The sequence below is a fragment of the Pocillopora damicornis genome, chromosome 12 (assembly GCF_964200805.1).
Source record: "Pocillopora damicornis chromosome 12, jaPocDami1.2, whole genome shotgun sequence".
Classification (NCBI taxonomy): Eukaryota; Metazoa; Cnidaria; class Anthozoa; order Scleractinia; family Pocilloporidae; genus Pocillopora; species Pocillopora damicornis.
Window position 1 is genome coordinate 9,222,667 of NC_142681.1, and position 17,063 is coordinate 9,239,729.

Genomic DNA, 17,063 nt, shown 5'->3' on the forward strand with positions numbered 1-17,063 from the left:
AGCTGAATCCAATGTCTCATTACATCATTTGTTGGCAGTATAGTCAGCTTAGTTTTGCTGAATGCTACAATGCACAAACATTTTGCTTTTAATTTCTCCCTATGCAGCATATTGTCAGAGTTTTGGGGGTTTCAATAAAAGCAGGTTATCAGTGTTCTGCTGCCTTTTGTAAGTCAGACCTCTTACTGCAATCTGTTGAGCATGTTACCAGTGTTCTACCATGGCTTTTAAGACCTCTTACCCAATCTGTTGAGCTTGAGAGCTTGCTCTTGCACTTGAGATTCACCTTACAGCCTTTTTTCTTGCCATAGCTGACTATTACAGTTAGAATAATGCAAGAATAAAAGCAAATTCTCTAATAATTGTGCATACACTGTTAACATTTGACAAAGTATCTACAGAAGGTTATCAAAACCAACCTAACATTTATGCCAATGTAGGTTTGTTTATTTCAAAACTGTTATGGCAAGCATGCATTGCTCATGCCATCATTCTTTGAAGTTGTTACAGATTGCAAATAGGACTATCCAAAAGAAAATGAGATTAGAGAACAAAATCTGGATAATTGAGGTCAATGCAATTGAGGTTTGAATGTTTTTCTAAAAGTTAGTAAAATATACTCTAAGGACACAAGTCTGTTGGTTTGTTTGTTTTTTTTTTCTGTTTTGTTTGCTCTGGTAATCTGTTATTGCCATTGTAAGATCATTAGTGCCTATATATTTAGTTAGCCTATTGTTTTCTATATGGGGCATGTGGAATGCACCTAGACAAGGGTAATTTATTCAAAATGCTCTCATGGCTTCAGCAGTTTTAATATCATTGTGTTGGTAGGAATGTTATGCAGTCCGTTTTAGTTTCCATGGAAACACAACTGCAGTATACAGTACAGTTTAAGTAGCTATTTTCAGGGCCATATCAAATGTGTCATTTTTTAGCGATTGTCAATTTAGGTTTTATGTCAATTTCACCTTTGGTTTTTCTCTACTGTAAAGTTTGTTTATATGTATATTTCTTTCAGTTTTAACTGCACGCTATGCTTGAGTATTGCTCTGCTGCAAGATATCTTTGCACTGCTTGTCAAGTCAATAAAGATTAAATGCGAGTTAAAATGTCATTCCTGGTGTCAGCAGCAAATCCACTGAATTGGCAGTTATAACCATTATTACCGGTTAATGCATTTTGGCTGTAGTGGAATGCTCCCACACTAATGTAAAATGTATTCCAGACACAGCTTTTTATTTTCAGTCACACAAAATAACAATAGAGTTCAGTGAGAGTATAAAACATTTGCCATCTGATAAATTTATTTTATTGTAAATGATCATTTACCAGACAGCACAGCAAATAAATAGATCAAGATCACGTCAAAAATTGTTTAAAGCACTAAAACAGTAACAGAACAATATTTTCTTTAAACATTGATTGCTAAGTTTATCAACGGAAAAATTGATGGCTGGAGAATCTGTTATATTGAGTATTCTGACAGTTCCCTCTCTTACACAAATATATAGTTTATAAAATACCTTCTATTCAAAAAAGTGACATTTTTGTAGTCTGACTACAATTTTCATGGTGATCCCTTAATGGTTTCTACACAAATAAATATCTTACTTTTCTGTCAAAATACAACTTCGTAGCTATAGAAATTACTTTACAACAAAATTTAACTGAAGTCCCCCAACCCATTATCTTAGTTCACTGCAACTTCTGCAAGACAAGCTTGCCGTATGCTTTGTTCCTGAAAAACAAAAAATACACAAATAAGGACCAGGATAGTAATCAGGGATCAAACTTTGACACTTCTATTAACTTTTACCACCCTAACATAAGTATGTGTATTCTCCATACTGTTTTCTACATTTCCTTGGGTGCTGACAAGGAGAATTTGTTCATCAATCAAGAACTTCTTTGGTTGGTGATCATTTTCTTTATTCTCACGACCTTTATATAGGATTTGAGGGTGATATAGTAATGAGAAATTAGATGTTAGTCACTCTCAGAGGTCAAGGGCTTAAAAGAAAACAAGCTTCCTCTCACCAAATCCCCCCCTCCTCCACCTCTTTCCTGCCTAATTTTTGTTTGGAATATTGCAAATACATGTACAAACCCATGCAAAACAAATATTAACCAGGACAATAATCAGGGATCAGACTTAGAAATTTTCATTTGGAAAGCATTAGCTGCATCCCACCCACCCTCCCCCTGCTCCTCACACAAATACCCACTAATAATATCACAAATACCTACCCATGCATTCAGGACTGATGTAACAGAGTACTTTTCAGGCATACACTGCAGATTTGAAGATAGCTGCCTCTGGACTTTCTGGAGAAAAGGGTTGGCATCTACAACACACAGAAATTAAACATGTTTACATGACCTAAATCTTGATGAAGAACATAATGTCAGGAGACAGGAGCCAAAGAGGACTTGTACTAATATGCATACATGTACTTTGTAAAAGCAGCTTTGAAAGTTGGAAAATGAGAGTGACCCTATCACCACAAACTTAAGATTTGTATGTTACTGGTTAAGGAATTGAAGTGCTGGAAGTTGCCAAGACCAGTAACAGAGCTTAGTCAAGTTAAATTTTTCCACCCCAACATTGGTATTCATTTTCTCCACAATGATCTCTCTACATTTCCTGTGTTAATGACAGGGAGAATTTGCTTGACAATCAGGAGCTTCTTAAATTGGTGATCATTTTCACTTTTCTCATCATCTTTACATTTGATTAAAAGGTTATACTGTAGGGAGAATTTAAAAGCCAGTTACACTTAGGGGTCAAATAGTCAACCCTTCACACCCCAACATTTTACGATCATCAACCATGAACTTGTTGGTGACACCTAGATCAACGTTAAAATTTTATGGTGATTGTGCTTTTTCAGTCTGTGCCCCTAAACTTTGCAATAATCTTCCAGAGAATATAAAATGTAGTTTAAATCTTACATCTTTTAAGAGCAACCTTAAAACTTATCTTTTTAAGCCCTACCTTAATTTGTAGTTTTGCTCTAACTAGTATTTTTCAAATTTATTATTCACTAAGTTACTGCTTTAAACATTTTATTGTAAAGTGCCTTAGAGCTCTAGAATAGGCCACTGTAAAAATTTTTGTATTATTATCATTATTATTATTATTTTTATTATAATATCATAATCCATATTCTCCATACTCTTTTCTATATGTTGCTTTTGGTATTGACATAGAGAATTCATTTGGAGATCAAAGCTTTGTAGGTTTGGCAAGCATTAATTTTCCTTTATTCTCATTACTACTGTAAGGAGAAATGAGAAACGAGATCCTGGTCACTCCTAGGGTTTAAAGGATTAAATCAATTGAATACTGGATTACAGCATTCCATAATTAAATGCACAAGACAAAGATTGTAAGAGGTGAATTTCATACACAGAGACACTTTGTAGAATGTAGAACTTACTGTAATTTGCCGTCTTGCACTCAGGACTGGAGTAAGGGTAGTTCTGTGGAACACTGATTTCTATTGGTGGAACTGCAGGCAGGTTCAGGTCATCTTGGATGTAAAAGTTAGGAGAACTTAGTTAAATTTCAAGTCAAATGTACAAAATAATTAGTACATAAAAACATAACTTCTTGCATGCAATCAATATACCAATAAAACAACATTCTGTAATAGTGTAGTTTGTTCATCTAGGTGAGTGTAGTCCTGAGAAGGACTGTTGTTGATAGTGTCCACTCTGATGATGACTTCTGCGCAGGTTGTTGAAATGTCAGTCACCACTTCTGACGACAGTCCTTCTCAGGACCACACCCACCAGGACACTATTACATGTTACCCCAGGTTCAAACCATTTACTGTAAAACGACATTCTCTTTTAATCAATGGTTGCAAAAACAATTGAAATGGTAAAGTAATAACAACTAGGCTAGCCCACGATAATTACAGATTTTATCTACAGCTTTAACCTTTTAACTCCCAGAATTGCTTAATAGGTAGCTTCTTTTGAGAATACTCAAACTTATCAGGTAGAAGTTGTTATCTTGATCCAACAACAAATTCTCGTATTTAACCATTTAACTCTCAAGATCTGATTGTTAAGAATTATTCTCGCTTCTAGCTGATACATATTTCCTTGTAAATTAGTTACAAGAATTTGGGGTTAGATCAGGATAACAGCTTCAACTTGATAAGTGTGAATGCTATCATCACTTGTTGGCTGGATAATGTATGGATATCATAGGGACAAGTTACATGTAAATCACCTCTGGGGGTTAAAGGGTTTATTTAGCAGGGAAAGTGTAGCAGCTACAGGGGAGAATTAACTATCATATGTTGGGAGTTTAAGGGTAAAAAAATTAATACTCAAAGCAATTGAATCTTAAAATTATTTTCTTACTTATTGAACACTCCAGAAGTGTGTTACTCTGTACTGCTCCAGAGCTGACTCCTGATCTCACTTGAAATCGGTTGCACAAGCGGGCAAGTTCCCCTTGCAACACATGGGGCACAGTACACTTCTTGGGGATTTCACCAGTAACCTTGATCCTCTTGGCTGGAGGTGGGATAGGACTACAAATAAAAAAATAATAATAAAACATTAGCCAATCCTCTTCCTTCTATCTGTATATATCTGTAAAACACAGTTAATCTGAAAATGATACCAAGGAACCACAAGGAAGCCAACTCACATATCAAAGTATTCATTCATAATTCCTGGAGACATGAAAAAGGCAGAAATAAGGGAAATAGTGGGGTGTCCTACCACACAATTCTCAATTTTTTTTTTCTATAAAAAAAAAATAAACTCTCTTGTAGCATGTAGAGTGGTATGTATCTCACACCAATCAGATTGCTGCATAAGGGTATGTATCTTGCACCAATCATATCACTTGCACCAATCAAAAGTTTAGATTTTTGCTTTTTTGCAAACGATGTCATGGAATCAGAAGGCTGTGCATAAGGATTGACATTAACCAGAAATTTTGGGCTCATTTGATAAGTGTAAAGATCTGTGGCCTTTGGGAGTGCTACAGTGATTAAGGTTGAGATTTGTACATTTTTAAGTTAAAAGTACTTTGTAAACAACTTGCATTTTAACACATATTCTAAGCACATTGTCCAATGCCACTGAAAAAAATTCACATGGAACTAAATGCTACTGATAATGAATTTCCACCATTCTCCAGCATTCTGACTTTTTCTACAAATAAAATTTGCTTTTAGCTACCTTGGACTTAACCCACTGGTGTGTAAATTCCTTGTAAACAACGCGCATTTTATTATGTATTTCACACACAGAGGGCAAAGTCTAAACAGGAAACAACCAATCAAGGAGCCCTCTTTGAAATGTTATCCTTTTCTCTTGCTCAGTGTATCTTCACTTATTTGAGATCCCATTATATCTTTGGTTAAGGTCTATTGCAGATACAACAGAGTTTCTGTTTGCTTTTTGTGGTAAAATTACATGGAATTATATTTTTGAGGCAGCTAACTGTAAACAAATAATTTTGATTTTCTGTCTGTTTGAGGAATAGCAGTAAACATAGTCTCTTTTGCAACTGTTATTTGGTCTTGTTATCCGATGTGCTCTCTCTCCAAAGGGTATTGTATGACGAAACCAAACAATGGCTGCCAAGGAGACTACATTGAGCATGGCACTAAATAAATGTATTTTTCTTTTGCTCAAAGTATTTAGACAATAGAGACAATAGACTATGAAATACCCGTGGGAGTTGTTTATCTTTCCCTTAAGGTGAAGTAATGGGTTATTTTCATTCTTTTGAAAGTTGTGCTCTTTTTCTGTTACAAAAATGAAAACATTACAGGTAGGTACACAGTGTCCCACCTCAACCCACCCAGCTAAAAAAATTAATTCCTGCATGCTACCCACGCCTACGTTTTAACAAAAATGGATCCCTCAAACCTCTAAGGATCAAGTTGTCAGGAGCCAACCATAATGCTAAACTTACAGTATGGGTGGTCCTTCCATAGCTTGCAGCAGTGGTGTAAATGTTCTCTTCAGAGTGTGGCCCAACATAGGTGACTTTGCATGCTTTGTAACTGCATCAAACAAAGGTTTGTAAATTGTCTGGATGGGAGCTGATGGTACTACTGGAACAGCTTGACTTGTAGTTGTTACAACAGACGTGGTAGAGGCTAAGGAAGTGGTGTTACCAGATGGTGTGGGAGGGGCTGGTGGTGTAGTGATTGGGATGAGCTTTTTCAGCACATTTCCACTATTTTCCAGCGCTTGCAAAGGAAGCCTGATGTAAGAAATGAAACTCTGTAATCAGCATAAACAAATACCAAAAAAAAACTCAAGTTTCATTGACATTACTGCACAATCAAATTTTTCATTGTATAATCTGCCCTTTCAATCCCAAAATTACAATTACAATTTACAATTCTTATGAAGTTAGTTTGGAGAATTTGGTATTGGATCAACTAATAATCCCCTAATTGATATTTTTCTTTATTCTCAACACTTGTCTCCTTAATATTGTATTGATGTTGTAAGGAGAAATTCTGTCTTGGTCGCTCACGGGAGTTAAAGGGTTAATTAATATTGAATAAATATAATTATGTTATGTTGTATAATGTGATCATTTGAATGAAGCCCTGTTGAAAGAAAACTTTTGTTGTTGACTCTAAGGAAATTGGTTGTCAGTCAAGTTATTTAACTTCAGCTTACTGAACCACTGAAGACAGTTTTGTCACAGTGCCAATGGGTGTAGGATTCAAGAGGGGCTTGTCAGTTTCAACTGGTATGTCGTTTAAAGCCAGCTGCTATGTAAGGGTTTGTTACTGGCTTTCTTTCTTTCCTGGTACACAATTTTTCTTGCTTGTTCCCCTCCCAGGAAAGGCACCAGCACCAAATTTAATGCAATTTGGATCTCAGATTAGTTATCCTATCCCTGAAATTTGGATTTCTCTACACATCACTCTCAGTGACATTGGACTTTTGACAATGACAGCTCAGGAACAATATTTATTTACATGTACCTCTTATTTCAAATGAGTTTGCTCACCTTTTTGCTGGGTTTGTCAGGATATTGTAGAGATGCTTCAATTTGTACAAACTGCTGTGTTCTGAAAGAAACAAAAAACTAACACTGTAGAAAAACTGTCATCTCACAACAACCCAATTCTGAGCAGTTTCCTTTATTTATCATTCTAGGCAAGATGTCATTTTGATAAACACCTCCCTTTATTAGCTGAAAACTAAAATACCTCTACCTGTTGTTTAATTAATGTAATTCTAGGTGGTAATAACTGTGTATTTGCTGAAGTATTTGAAGTAAAATTCTCCCTCTCTTCCTATGTTCATTCACTTTCAGTGGGAAGCTACATGTATAAAACCACTAAATACGCTATATCACAAATAATTTTTCCAGTTGCACAGGTGCAGGCATTATAAGCTGTTCATTCCCTAAATGAAATTCAATGGGTGGAGAGAAAGAAATGTTCCAAGTGATCAAAGTTGAGACTACCTTACCAGAAAAATCTAAGTTGGAAGTGTGTTTAGCCCTTTTAATGAACATACATACATACATAAACTAAGGTTTTTCAACCCCCCCCCCTTCTTAAAAAAAAAAAACATGTTCAGAATGCCTCCTATGAAAACTACAGGTATATAACTAGAGAAGCTTAAAGTCATTGTTTTACAAGCTGATAATATTCTATATATTGTTTCAATCATCAATTGTTCCTTTTTGGTTTGCCCATATTAAAGGTAATTTCATACAATATTATGTACACCAAATAAAATGACTCACGGTATCCCAACCAACTTGCCGCGAGTTGAACCAACGTTTCTTACCCAAAACACTTACCTTTGTCCCTTGAATCTCGGTTCAACTTGTTTATCATCTTTGTCAGTGGTTCAACATAGGGTTTCAGTTCATTTAGCTATGAGATGTATTAATGAGAATTTGCAAAAATTAGACTTTTCTAGGTCCAGAAATGTGAAATGCTTTGTTTACTCAGAAGAGCACTACCTCTGAATGAAAACACCACCCATAGATGCAAAGAGGTATTTGGTCCAATACACCAAATGTTAAACCAATTCATCTTCAGGGGTATCATTTTGTAAAAGTAATCAACTAATGACCCTGATCATTCTTTGCTTGATATAATACATGCATGTAATTATTGACTGAGTACCAAAGGCCAGACACCTAAACATTTGGCTTGGGTAGTGATGCACATCTGTGCGTAACATCCAGAGCCAAATAATTATTTTCCCATTCCGCCAGCCTAACTTGTCATTAAGCATTTAATCATAAGCTCACTTAGTGTGGAAACCTTCAAATAACTTGTTTCAACCTACAAAGGTTGAAGTTGCATACAAAAGAAGGGCACAAACTGGACAACTTCCAGGGGTTTCAATAATTTTTAGCACAAGAGGGTACTTTAGCATAACAGGTGGGTATTTTCTTAGAAGCCCCAGAGGGCTTTCTAAACTAGTGGGGGACATGTTACAAGTGGGTAATCAGCTCATTACAAGTGGATAGATATACTTGCTACCTGGCTATTATTGAAACCCCTGACTTCTAGATATTTTTTGTTTAACTCCACAAGTTGAATCCAGGTTCTCAAAAAAATGCAAAATGTGACTGCAGGGCGGGCCAGCTTTTTTTTCTTGCACCCTATACATATCACCTTTCACTATTTTTTTTTTTAAGCAATTGTGTGCACAGAGTTACACCAGTCACTTGATATATGGTTATTAAGTAATATACTACACACATACCTTATCCAAATAAGCCTGTTCTTCAGCTGGGTTCAGTGGAGCAGGGCTGGCTTCTGGGGGTCCCACTGAAGCAGGGTTTGGAACAGAGGCTGGTGACTGAACATTCATCGTGCTAGGAGTTGGTACAGATGTAGGGGCAGCTGGTGATGCTGGCACGTAATGCTATGCAAGGAAAAAAAATCAAAGCACATCCAAGAATTGGAACTAAGGCGATTCACAGTTTTTAGAGGTATGAAAAGGAAAAGTCCCCAGAACTCAGAAGAGTACCCAGGCAAGTAATAATTTGACCACCAAATACTACATGTACATCAGCTAAGCTGAAGAGAACTCGTTGCAAACAATGGACAGGTGTTATACAAGGTGCATAAGTGATGCAGCATCCTGTTGCCATAATGCTTTTGCAGATTGCATGGGAAAGAAGGTTGTAAAGGATAAAGAAAAATCTGAGTCCCACGCCATGTAGCTGGATGCTTACACAATGCAAGTCAAGCTATTACTTACTTGAAAAATTTAAGGCCATACTGGTGTGATCTGAAAGCTTAAACTGTCATCCTGACCATGACACAGCTTGAAACAGGCACAGGGGTAAAATCTCAAATTTAATTTACAATTGACTCATTTTACTGCAAAGACAGCTTCATTGCTAAACTAAGACTGCATTGAAGCCTTGTAGCCTTACCTGAGGGGAGGGTGATGGGTGCATTGCAGGTGATGGAACAAAAGGAGCTGGTGATGGAGCAATGGTGGCCTGGCTTGTCAAACTGGATGAAGGAGTAGGTGCTCGCATGGAATTGGATGACATGTTCTGCCCTGCAGCTGGGGATGGAACATGTGGTATTCTTCCTTGAACAGTATGTTTGGTCTGTTGCACTAAAGGAAAAACAAAAAGCAATCACAATAATTGTTACTTAAATCATTAAAGCATCAAAACTTCAATCAATCTATGCATTAAATTTTTCTTTTGTTCAAAATAGGTCCATAAACTAGTTTCACTGTTAATTTCCTTCAACTGAGACCTACAGGCCACATGCCAGGAGAGCTTGGCTGAGTGTGAACCACCAAGGCCTTTTAACCCCAACACAGTTTAACCCTTTGACACCTAAGAGTGACTTGTATCTAATTTCTACTCACAATATCACCCCTGAATCACACATTGAAGTTGTAAGAATAAAGGAGTGAATGCCAACTAAAGGAGCTCTCTACTGCTAAACATATTCTCTTCACTAGCCCCTTACAAAATGTACAGAGAACAGTATGGAGAATGTGCATATTGATGTTAGGGTGTAAGGAGTTAAGATAAAATCAGTTGCCTTTACATCAGTTGCCCCAACAGAAAAAATTTCAAATGAATTTGCTTTGAAAGAGATGTTTTTCCCACAAATCATACAATTGTAATTCAACTTTGAAATTTTGGGAGGGAACTAGTAAAGTCTTCACCTGGGCAATGAAATTGTCCTACTAAGATACTAGGAGATTTAGAGAGTGGGAGCAAAAGTTCTTTTGTGGGACAAGAGGGAAGAAAGACAAGCTATTCCATTGTTTTAAAGTTCAGCAAAATTACAGCCTGAAATGCCCAGCCTCCTCATCAACTAGGGCCATCTACACGTCTCTGTTATACTCCTGTTGAAAGTCAACCACAACAAGATCATGAAGATGAGACAAACCTTGATGTACAGGTTGCTGTTGAACAGGCATCGGAGATGCCCCTTGATTTGGAGAAATGTAAGACTGTGTTTGGGTTATTTGATGATGTGCCCCTTGATTCTGAGAGTTGACACTCATAGCTTGAGGCGACATCATAGCTTGAGGGGTAAGTTGATGTTGCTGAGGCGTTTGTTGCTGTTGATGCTGTTGAAGGTGCTGGGCAAGAATCTGTTCTTGGGTCATTCCTGATTTATTATAAAACACCTGCTGAGGTGCCATTGTTGGCTGTTGGACTTGACCCAATGGTACCACTTGTTGCATGGTACCCTGTGCACCCATGGTGTTCATGGCTTGTGACTTGTTGAGCTGAGGTGAAGGAAATTGCAATCCTCGATTCATACCAGGCTGATTCATGGTTGCTGCTGGTGTCTGCTGCTGCCCAGGGGCACTTGGCCCTAAATCAAATTTTAAAATCACACATCAACTCTTGTGGGTGTTATTGTGGTCTGTTAACAAGGAAGCTCAATTAACATAGTCCAGGTTTGAGCCCTTGTTATTGGTGTTGGCTGTTTTCTTAGTGAAAACATGCCTCTTTTACACTGGCTATTCCCATCGAAAGTGGCAATTATGACTGTGTGCCACAAAATTTTCAGATTATAAGAAACTTAAAAAATATCTTAAGACCATCATTTTGTAGGATCTGAAAGGTTACTACATGTGCACAAGGAGAAAGATCCTAGGCATAATTATTTTGAACAAGCTTATCTGATCTGTAAACAAACTCCTCAGTCTGCAAAAGAGATCATGTTCTATGTTAACTAAAGTCCCAGTGAGAAGTTCCTTATATTTAGTGATCATGAAACCCCACCTTTGTTATGCTACCCACATAGGTCTCCTGGTCAGAGAGTCATTAAAACTCAAAATAGAACAAGTTCTTAGGTGAGCAACAAGATGGATCTTACATTCAGAGCCTCCCCAGATGTTATATATAGAGAGATTACTTGCTTTGAACATGCTGCTTCTTGCTTATAAGAGAAAAATCATGAATCTTGTTTGACGTTAGTAATAATGTGAAATTTAACAACTATTCATGTCCCCCATATGGTCAGTGTACAACCTTTGTATTTTATTTCCATAGTCAAATTGTGGAATATTGTTTGTGATGTAGCTCTTCCTAGAAATTTTATCTCCAGGTTCTTTGAAATAATTTTTGAAAAATAAGTCTAAGCCCCTTTGGATATCAGTTTTGATATAAGTTGATGTGGACCTGATTTTATTGTGGTACATCTCACAGGATTGCTCATGTCATCATTGGTAATTCTTATTTCTTAGCTTTAATTTGTATCTTTAATTTTGTACATTTTTTCTACTCCTTTGGGTGGGTGCCTTGCATGGGTCTGAGTGTATTTTTCATGTCTTCGTTCTTTTCTTCACAAAACCAAAGCAAATATTCCTGCACTAACGTAGAGTTTAAGCCACAACATTGCATTCAAAAATGCTAATTCATCTTGTCAGTGCTTACAAGATCAGCTTCCACTTGGGCTTTCTTGAACCCAATATTCCAGTGTACATGTATTTTACTTTAAGCGAGATTACTTACGTATGTCTCGAATATAAACCAAAAGACGAGCAACATATGCAAGGTAATCAACCTAAGAAAAGAATGTTAAGTAAAATTAGGGTTATGATTACATATCATGTTATTGAAATTAAAAAAAAAAAAAAAAAACAGTCAGAGTATAATTTTGTTTTACTTTTGACAACCTCAAATTTAAAAAAATAACTCAAGACGACTGCTGCTGGTGAACAAAGTGTAATGTCAAGACCACTACAACAAAAACGTGGTTCACATATCAAGTCAAAGTCCTGAAAGAAACAAGGGGACAACAGCCGTGACATTTTTTTTTTTTTTTCATGTTAAAGGCAATACCATGTAATGCTTCAAGCCAAAAATCTACATTAATCTTCCTGAAATTATATTTAAAATTGATTGATACAGAAATTTTATGAAATGTTTGTTTTTGAATGGATAAGCTAATATATTACGCATTTCATGTACGATACAATACACATCAATAGTATCAATGAGATACCTTAAACAAAGATTCTCATTTCAAAACGCATGGTATTGTACCGATACACAGTTTCACCCACAGGTTTACCAAGCTACTTTTAGATACCAATGACATGCCTAACAGAACTACCCTCTTCAAAAGTTTGTAACTGACTCCCGAATAACAAATTTAAGTTAACTTGCAACATCCTGTTCACTTGAGCAGAACTTTCGTGATATGACTGTTTGTATGACTTTGCGTGCATAACGTCACGAAATTTAATTTCTGTTCACTGTTCTTGTTTATTCTAAGCAGTTGTAGCCGATTGAAAGATACTAGAGGTTTAACATATGATAAACAAAACGAAAGCAATTTTTCCCTTCTTCTAGGCAGCTTTGATTTGGCTACGAAACTGAAAACTTGTCTGAGTACAATGCGTATTGAAAATGCGTGGAAGGAAATCAAACTCTCCATTTGGTAAACTGAAAGAAGGGTGGGTTTTCTTTGATGTTCCATTTTATAATGTAATAGATAGCAATGGCTTCCAGACTAAAAACATTCTTCAATATGAGTTGGGTAGAGACATGCAGTATAATGATTACTACCGACGCGATCAAACTGTGTATCAGTATTCGCATGACAAACACGTAGATCTCGAGTCATGCTAAGATATCCAATAGCGTAAAAAGTACACTCACCCTTGTTTTGGCCTTCAGAAACACTTGATTTTCCATGTCGCTAGGATTCTTCATCATCACATTGGGATTCCCAGATTTTTTTACTGCTTCTTCGCTACAAGCGGAAGTATGTGCGAAGAGTTGAAAAGGCGCATAAAACACAAAGAATGGAACGATCTCTATCGAACTAAGAAAAACACGACCGCTCTTAAATAATATAATTCGAAGAAAGGAAAAGCTGAATTACTTACATCTGTGAAATAACTTTCTGGCGGAAAGCAGGAGTACGCCAATCTTCGGTGGACGCCATATTGGTTCGCGAATTCAAAGTCGCGCCGAGACTTCTTCGGTGAGTAGGCACGCAAATATTGCCAGGGGAGGGGTAGGGGGGCGTTTATTTCACATGATGTTATATAGATTTCTTGCTAGTAAGTGGATAGACAGGGGGCAGGAGAGGGCAGGAAGCAGGAGAACAGGAGGCGGGAAGCGGGAGCAGAAATAAAGGAGGCAATAGTTTGTTGTTTATTACTGGGTACTATTTAGTCAAAAACACTTATCTAGTAAAGTTTTGAAATTTCCATTTAATATCCAACAATGCTTAAAGGAAAATTTTGGACACAAGAAAACGTAAATTTGTACTCAGGCTGGAAAAACAGCATCACATCTGGTAAACTTGGAAATCCCTTCAATTTAATTACATCATGGGTCATGAAATAGCGCAACACATGACACATGTACACTTGTACTTCAATGTCTGGTAAGCTGTAGCTGTCGAAAATCTCCAGCAAAGAAAGTGATTTAAAGTCATTCAGGTCAAATGTCATCAAAGACTATATTAATGGGCTTCAGTACTTTTCAGTGTGGCAACAAAAAATCCGTTCATGGAAGACCTTCTTGCAAGCTCTCTCTGTACAACTGCATATCCCAAATTACTGAAGATTTTACCTCGTGGTGAAAATTTGTTTTAGAGTAATGCCGCTTCAGCGAGTGCGCTGGAGAGTGCAGAGTGGTTCACTTTTAAATACAATTTTTTTATTTTGGACAAGGCTAAGGCACTTCCCAATAAGATAGTTTAATTAAGACATCTGACCTGTAATAACTTTCATCTGGACTCAATGATCCCCCCACCAAGACAAAAAGGCCAGAAAATGATCAAGAATGTTAAGTTTTGGCACAGTTTGAAAGTTAATCCTGGGTTTCTAATCCTTTTGATTAACCTGATCAATCCATAAGTTAAAATAAAACAAATAAATAAAAAATTAATATACCTGAGCCTGGGAATAACTAGGTATAAGCATATCACAAGCATCATTTAGATGCTTTCCATTACACAACTCTTGCGACAGGTCAGAGTTTCTGAGTTGCTTTTCAATCCTAGCTTGACAAAAACACAGAGCTTACAACTCTCAAACAATTATTAAAACTTAACTGGAAAATGAAACCCCACCAGACAGACGATAAAATGTCATTATTTATGGCAAACAAGAAGAAAGTTTTAATGTTATTTATGATTTTAATGTTTTAATATTATTTAGTCCTTCTATTTGTTTGTACAAGTGAGTCTTTTCATCTATGTTCCGTTGTTCAACAGGTCTTCTACAGACATATCAACTCCTGTGGGTGATAATGTGGTCTGTTAACAAGGAAGCTTGATTAACATAATCCAAGTTTGAGCCCTAGCTTGTTACCAGTGTTTGCTGTTTCCTTAAAGAAAACATGTCTCTTTTACACTGACTGTTCCCATCAAAAGTGACAATTATGACTGTGTGCCACAAAATTATCAGATTACAAGAAACCTAAAATTATCTTGAGACTGCCATTTTTTTAGGATCCAAAAGGTTACTGTATGTGCTCCACCTTCTTGGAAATTATTATTGAAAAATAAGTATAAGTCCCTTCAGATATCAGTTTTGATAGCAGTTGATGGGGACCTGATTTGATTGTGGTACATATCACAGGATTGCTCTTATTTCTTAGCTTTTATTTGTATCTTTAATTTTGTACATTTTTTCTACTCCTTTGGGTGGGTGCCTTGCATGGGTCTGAGTGTATTTTTCATGTCTTTGTTCTTTTTTTCACAAAACCAAAGCAAATATTCCTGCACTACAGTAGAGTTTAAGCCACAAAATTGCATGCAAAAATGCTTATTCATCTTGTCAGTGCTCACAAGATCAGCTTCCACTTGGATTTTCTTAAACCTAATATTCCAGTAAACATGTATGTTACTTTAAGCAAGTTTACTTACGTTTGTCTCGAATATAAACCAAAACACGAGCAACATATAAAAGATAATTAACCTAAGAAAAGAATGTTAAGTAAAATTAGGGTTATGATTACATATCATGCTATTTGAAATTTTTAAAAAAAAAAAAATTCAGAGTATAATTTTGTTTTACTTTTGACATCCTTGAATTTCAATAAATAACTCAAGATGACTGCTGCTGGTGAACAAACTGTAATTTCAAGACCACTACAACAAGAACACAGTCCACATATTGACACAAAGTACTGAAAGAAACAAGGGGACAACAGTTGTGACATTTTTTTTTTTTCATGTTGAAGGCAATACCATGTAATGCTTCATTCCAAAAATGTACATTGATCTTCCTGAAATTATATTTTAAAGTGATTGATACAGAAATTCTATGAAATGTTAGTTTTTGAATGCATAAGCTAATGTTTATTGCATTTTCCATAACCATATGATACAATTTACACACCAATAGTATCTTAGATATGAGATAACTTATAGGTTCTCATTTCAAACACATCCTATATATGAGATAACTTATAGGTTCTCATTTCAAACGCATGGTATTGTACTGATGTACAGTTTCACCCACAGGTTTACCAAGCTACCTTAAGTCTACCAATGACATGCCTTACAGAACTACTGTTATCAAAAGTTTTTTAAATGACTCACAAATAACAAATTTAAATCATCTTGCAACATCCTGTTCACTCGACCACAAAATTCATGATCACGAAATGTAACTTCTGTTCACTACTCCTGTTTATTCTGAACAGTTGTAGTTGAAAAATTGAACAACTGAAAGATACTAGAGGTTTAACATGAGACAAATAAAACGAAAGCAAATTTTCCTTTTTTCTTGGCAGCTTTGATTTGGCTACGAAACTGAAAACTCGTCTTAGTACAATGCGTATTGAAAATGCGTGGAAGGAAATCAAACTGTCCATTTGGTAAACTGAAAGAAGGATGGGTTTTCTTTGATGTTCCAATTGATAATGTAATAGATAGCAGTGGCTTCCAAACTAAAAACACTCTTCAAGATGACTTAGGTAGAGACATGCAGTATAACGATTAGTACGTGATCAAATTGTGTATCAGACTATTCGCATGACAAACACGAAGATCTCGAGTCATGCCAAGATATCCAATAGCGTAAAAAGTACACTCACCTTTGTTTCGGCCTTCAGAAACAATTGATTTTCCATGTCGCTGGGGTTACTCATCATCATATTGGGATTCCCAGATCTTTTTACTGCTTCTTCGCTACAAGCGGAAGTATGTGCGAAGAGTTGAAAGGCGCATAAAACACAAAGAGTGGAACAATCTCTATCGAACTAAGAAAAAACACGACCGCTCTTAAATACGGCCCCATAGTACATTGTGCATTCAGTTCTTGGATAGAGAATAAATACAGCCCCATAACCATAAATACAGCCCCATAGTACATTGTGCATTCAGTTCTTGGATAGAGAAAACAACGACAAAAACAATACATTACCATAGGGAAAACAGATTTGTTTAATAATAGTATGGGGCTGTGCGGAAATTTTACCTTAAATACTATAACTTGAAGAAAGGAAAAGCTGAAATACTTACATCAGTAAAATAACTTTCTGACGGTAAGCAGGAGTACGCCAATCTTCGGTGGACGCCATATTGGTTCGCGCCGAGAGTAGGCTCGGTGAGTAGGCTCGCAAATACTGC

General features: G+C 36.4%; 2 protein-coding genes across 4 annotated transcripts; both read right to left on the reverse strand.

The window, feature by feature from the left end:
* Nucleotides 1–1,291: 1,291 nt before the first annotated feature.
* LOC113675160 (uncharacterized) lies at nucleotides 1,292–13,518 on the reverse strand. 2 transcript variants are annotated; one of them, XM_089189104.1, is made up of 13 exons: nucleotides 13,360–13,518; nucleotides 13,130–13,295; nucleotides 11,978–12,029; nucleotides 10,398–10,832; nucleotides 9,413–9,603; nucleotides 8,734–8,895; nucleotides 7,814–7,889; nucleotides 7,010–7,070; nucleotides 5,951–6,244; nucleotides 4,378–4,550; nucleotides 3,441–3,533; nucleotides 2,248–2,345; nucleotides 1,292–1,738 (listed from the first exon to the last, which is right to left on the reverse strand). In XM_089189104.1, the coding sequence occupies exons 1-13, from the start codon at nucleotides 13,416–13,418 to the stop codon at nucleotides 1,691–1,693; spliced, it is 1,908 nt and encodes a 635-aa protein (XP_089045230.1). In that variant the 5' UTR covers nucleotides 13,419–13,518; the 3' UTR covers nucleotides 1,292–1,690. The 2 variants fall into 2 exon arrangements, with proteins under 2 accessions (XP_089045230.1, XP_089045232.1); XM_089189106.1 differs by having other exon boundaries at nucleotides 13,130–13,223; nucleotides 13,360–13,515.
* Nucleotides 13,519–13,669: 151 nt separating this feature from the next.
* On the reverse strand, nucleotides 13,670–17,052 carry LOC113675164 (mediator of RNA polymerase II transcription subunit 15-like). Of its 2 annotated transcripts, none has more exons than XM_089189107.1 (4): nucleotides 16,956–17,052; nucleotides 16,529–16,622; nucleotides 15,354–15,405; nucleotides 13,670–14,722 (listed from the first exon to the last, which is right to left on the reverse strand). In XM_089189107.1, exons 1-4 carry the CDS (start codon nucleotides 17,012–17,014, stop codon nucleotides 14,679–14,681), a joined length of 249 nt encoding a protein of 82 aa, XP_089045233.1. In that variant the 5' UTR covers nucleotides 17,015–17,052; the 3' UTR covers nucleotides 13,670–14,678. The 2 variants fall into 2 exon arrangements, with proteins under 2 accessions (XP_089045233.1, XP_089045234.1); XM_089189108.1 differs by having other exon boundaries at nucleotides 14,577–14,741; nucleotides 16,956–17,024.
* Between the last annotated feature and the right edge of the window lie 11 nt (nucleotides 17,053–17,063).

Coding starts and splice junctions, on each gene's coding strand:
- LOC113675160 (XM_089189104.1), bottom strand. CDS start 13,418: ATGGCGTCCACCGAAGATTGGCGTACTCCTGCTTTCCGCCAGAAAGTT. Junction 4,551..5,950: donor ATGGAAGGACCACCCATACT/GTAAGTTTAGCA, acceptor TTTTATTTGTAG/TCCTATCCCACCTCCAGCCA. Junction 2,346..3,440: donor GTGCAAGACGGCAAATTACA/GTAAGTTCTACA, acceptor TGTGTGTTGTAG/ATGCCAACCCTTTTCTCCAG.
- LOC113675164 (XM_089189107.1), bottom strand. CDS start 17,014: ATGGCGTCCACCGAAGATTGGCGTACTCCTGCTTACCGTCAGAAAGTT. Junction 16,623..16,955: donor CAGAAAGTTATTTTACTGAT/GTAAGTATTTCA, acceptor TTCCGCTTGTAG/CGAAGAAGCAGTAAAAAGAT. Junction 14,723..15,353: donor GGTTTATATTCGAGACAAAC/GTAAGTAAACTT, acceptor TATCACCCACAG/GAGTTGATATGTCTGTAGAA.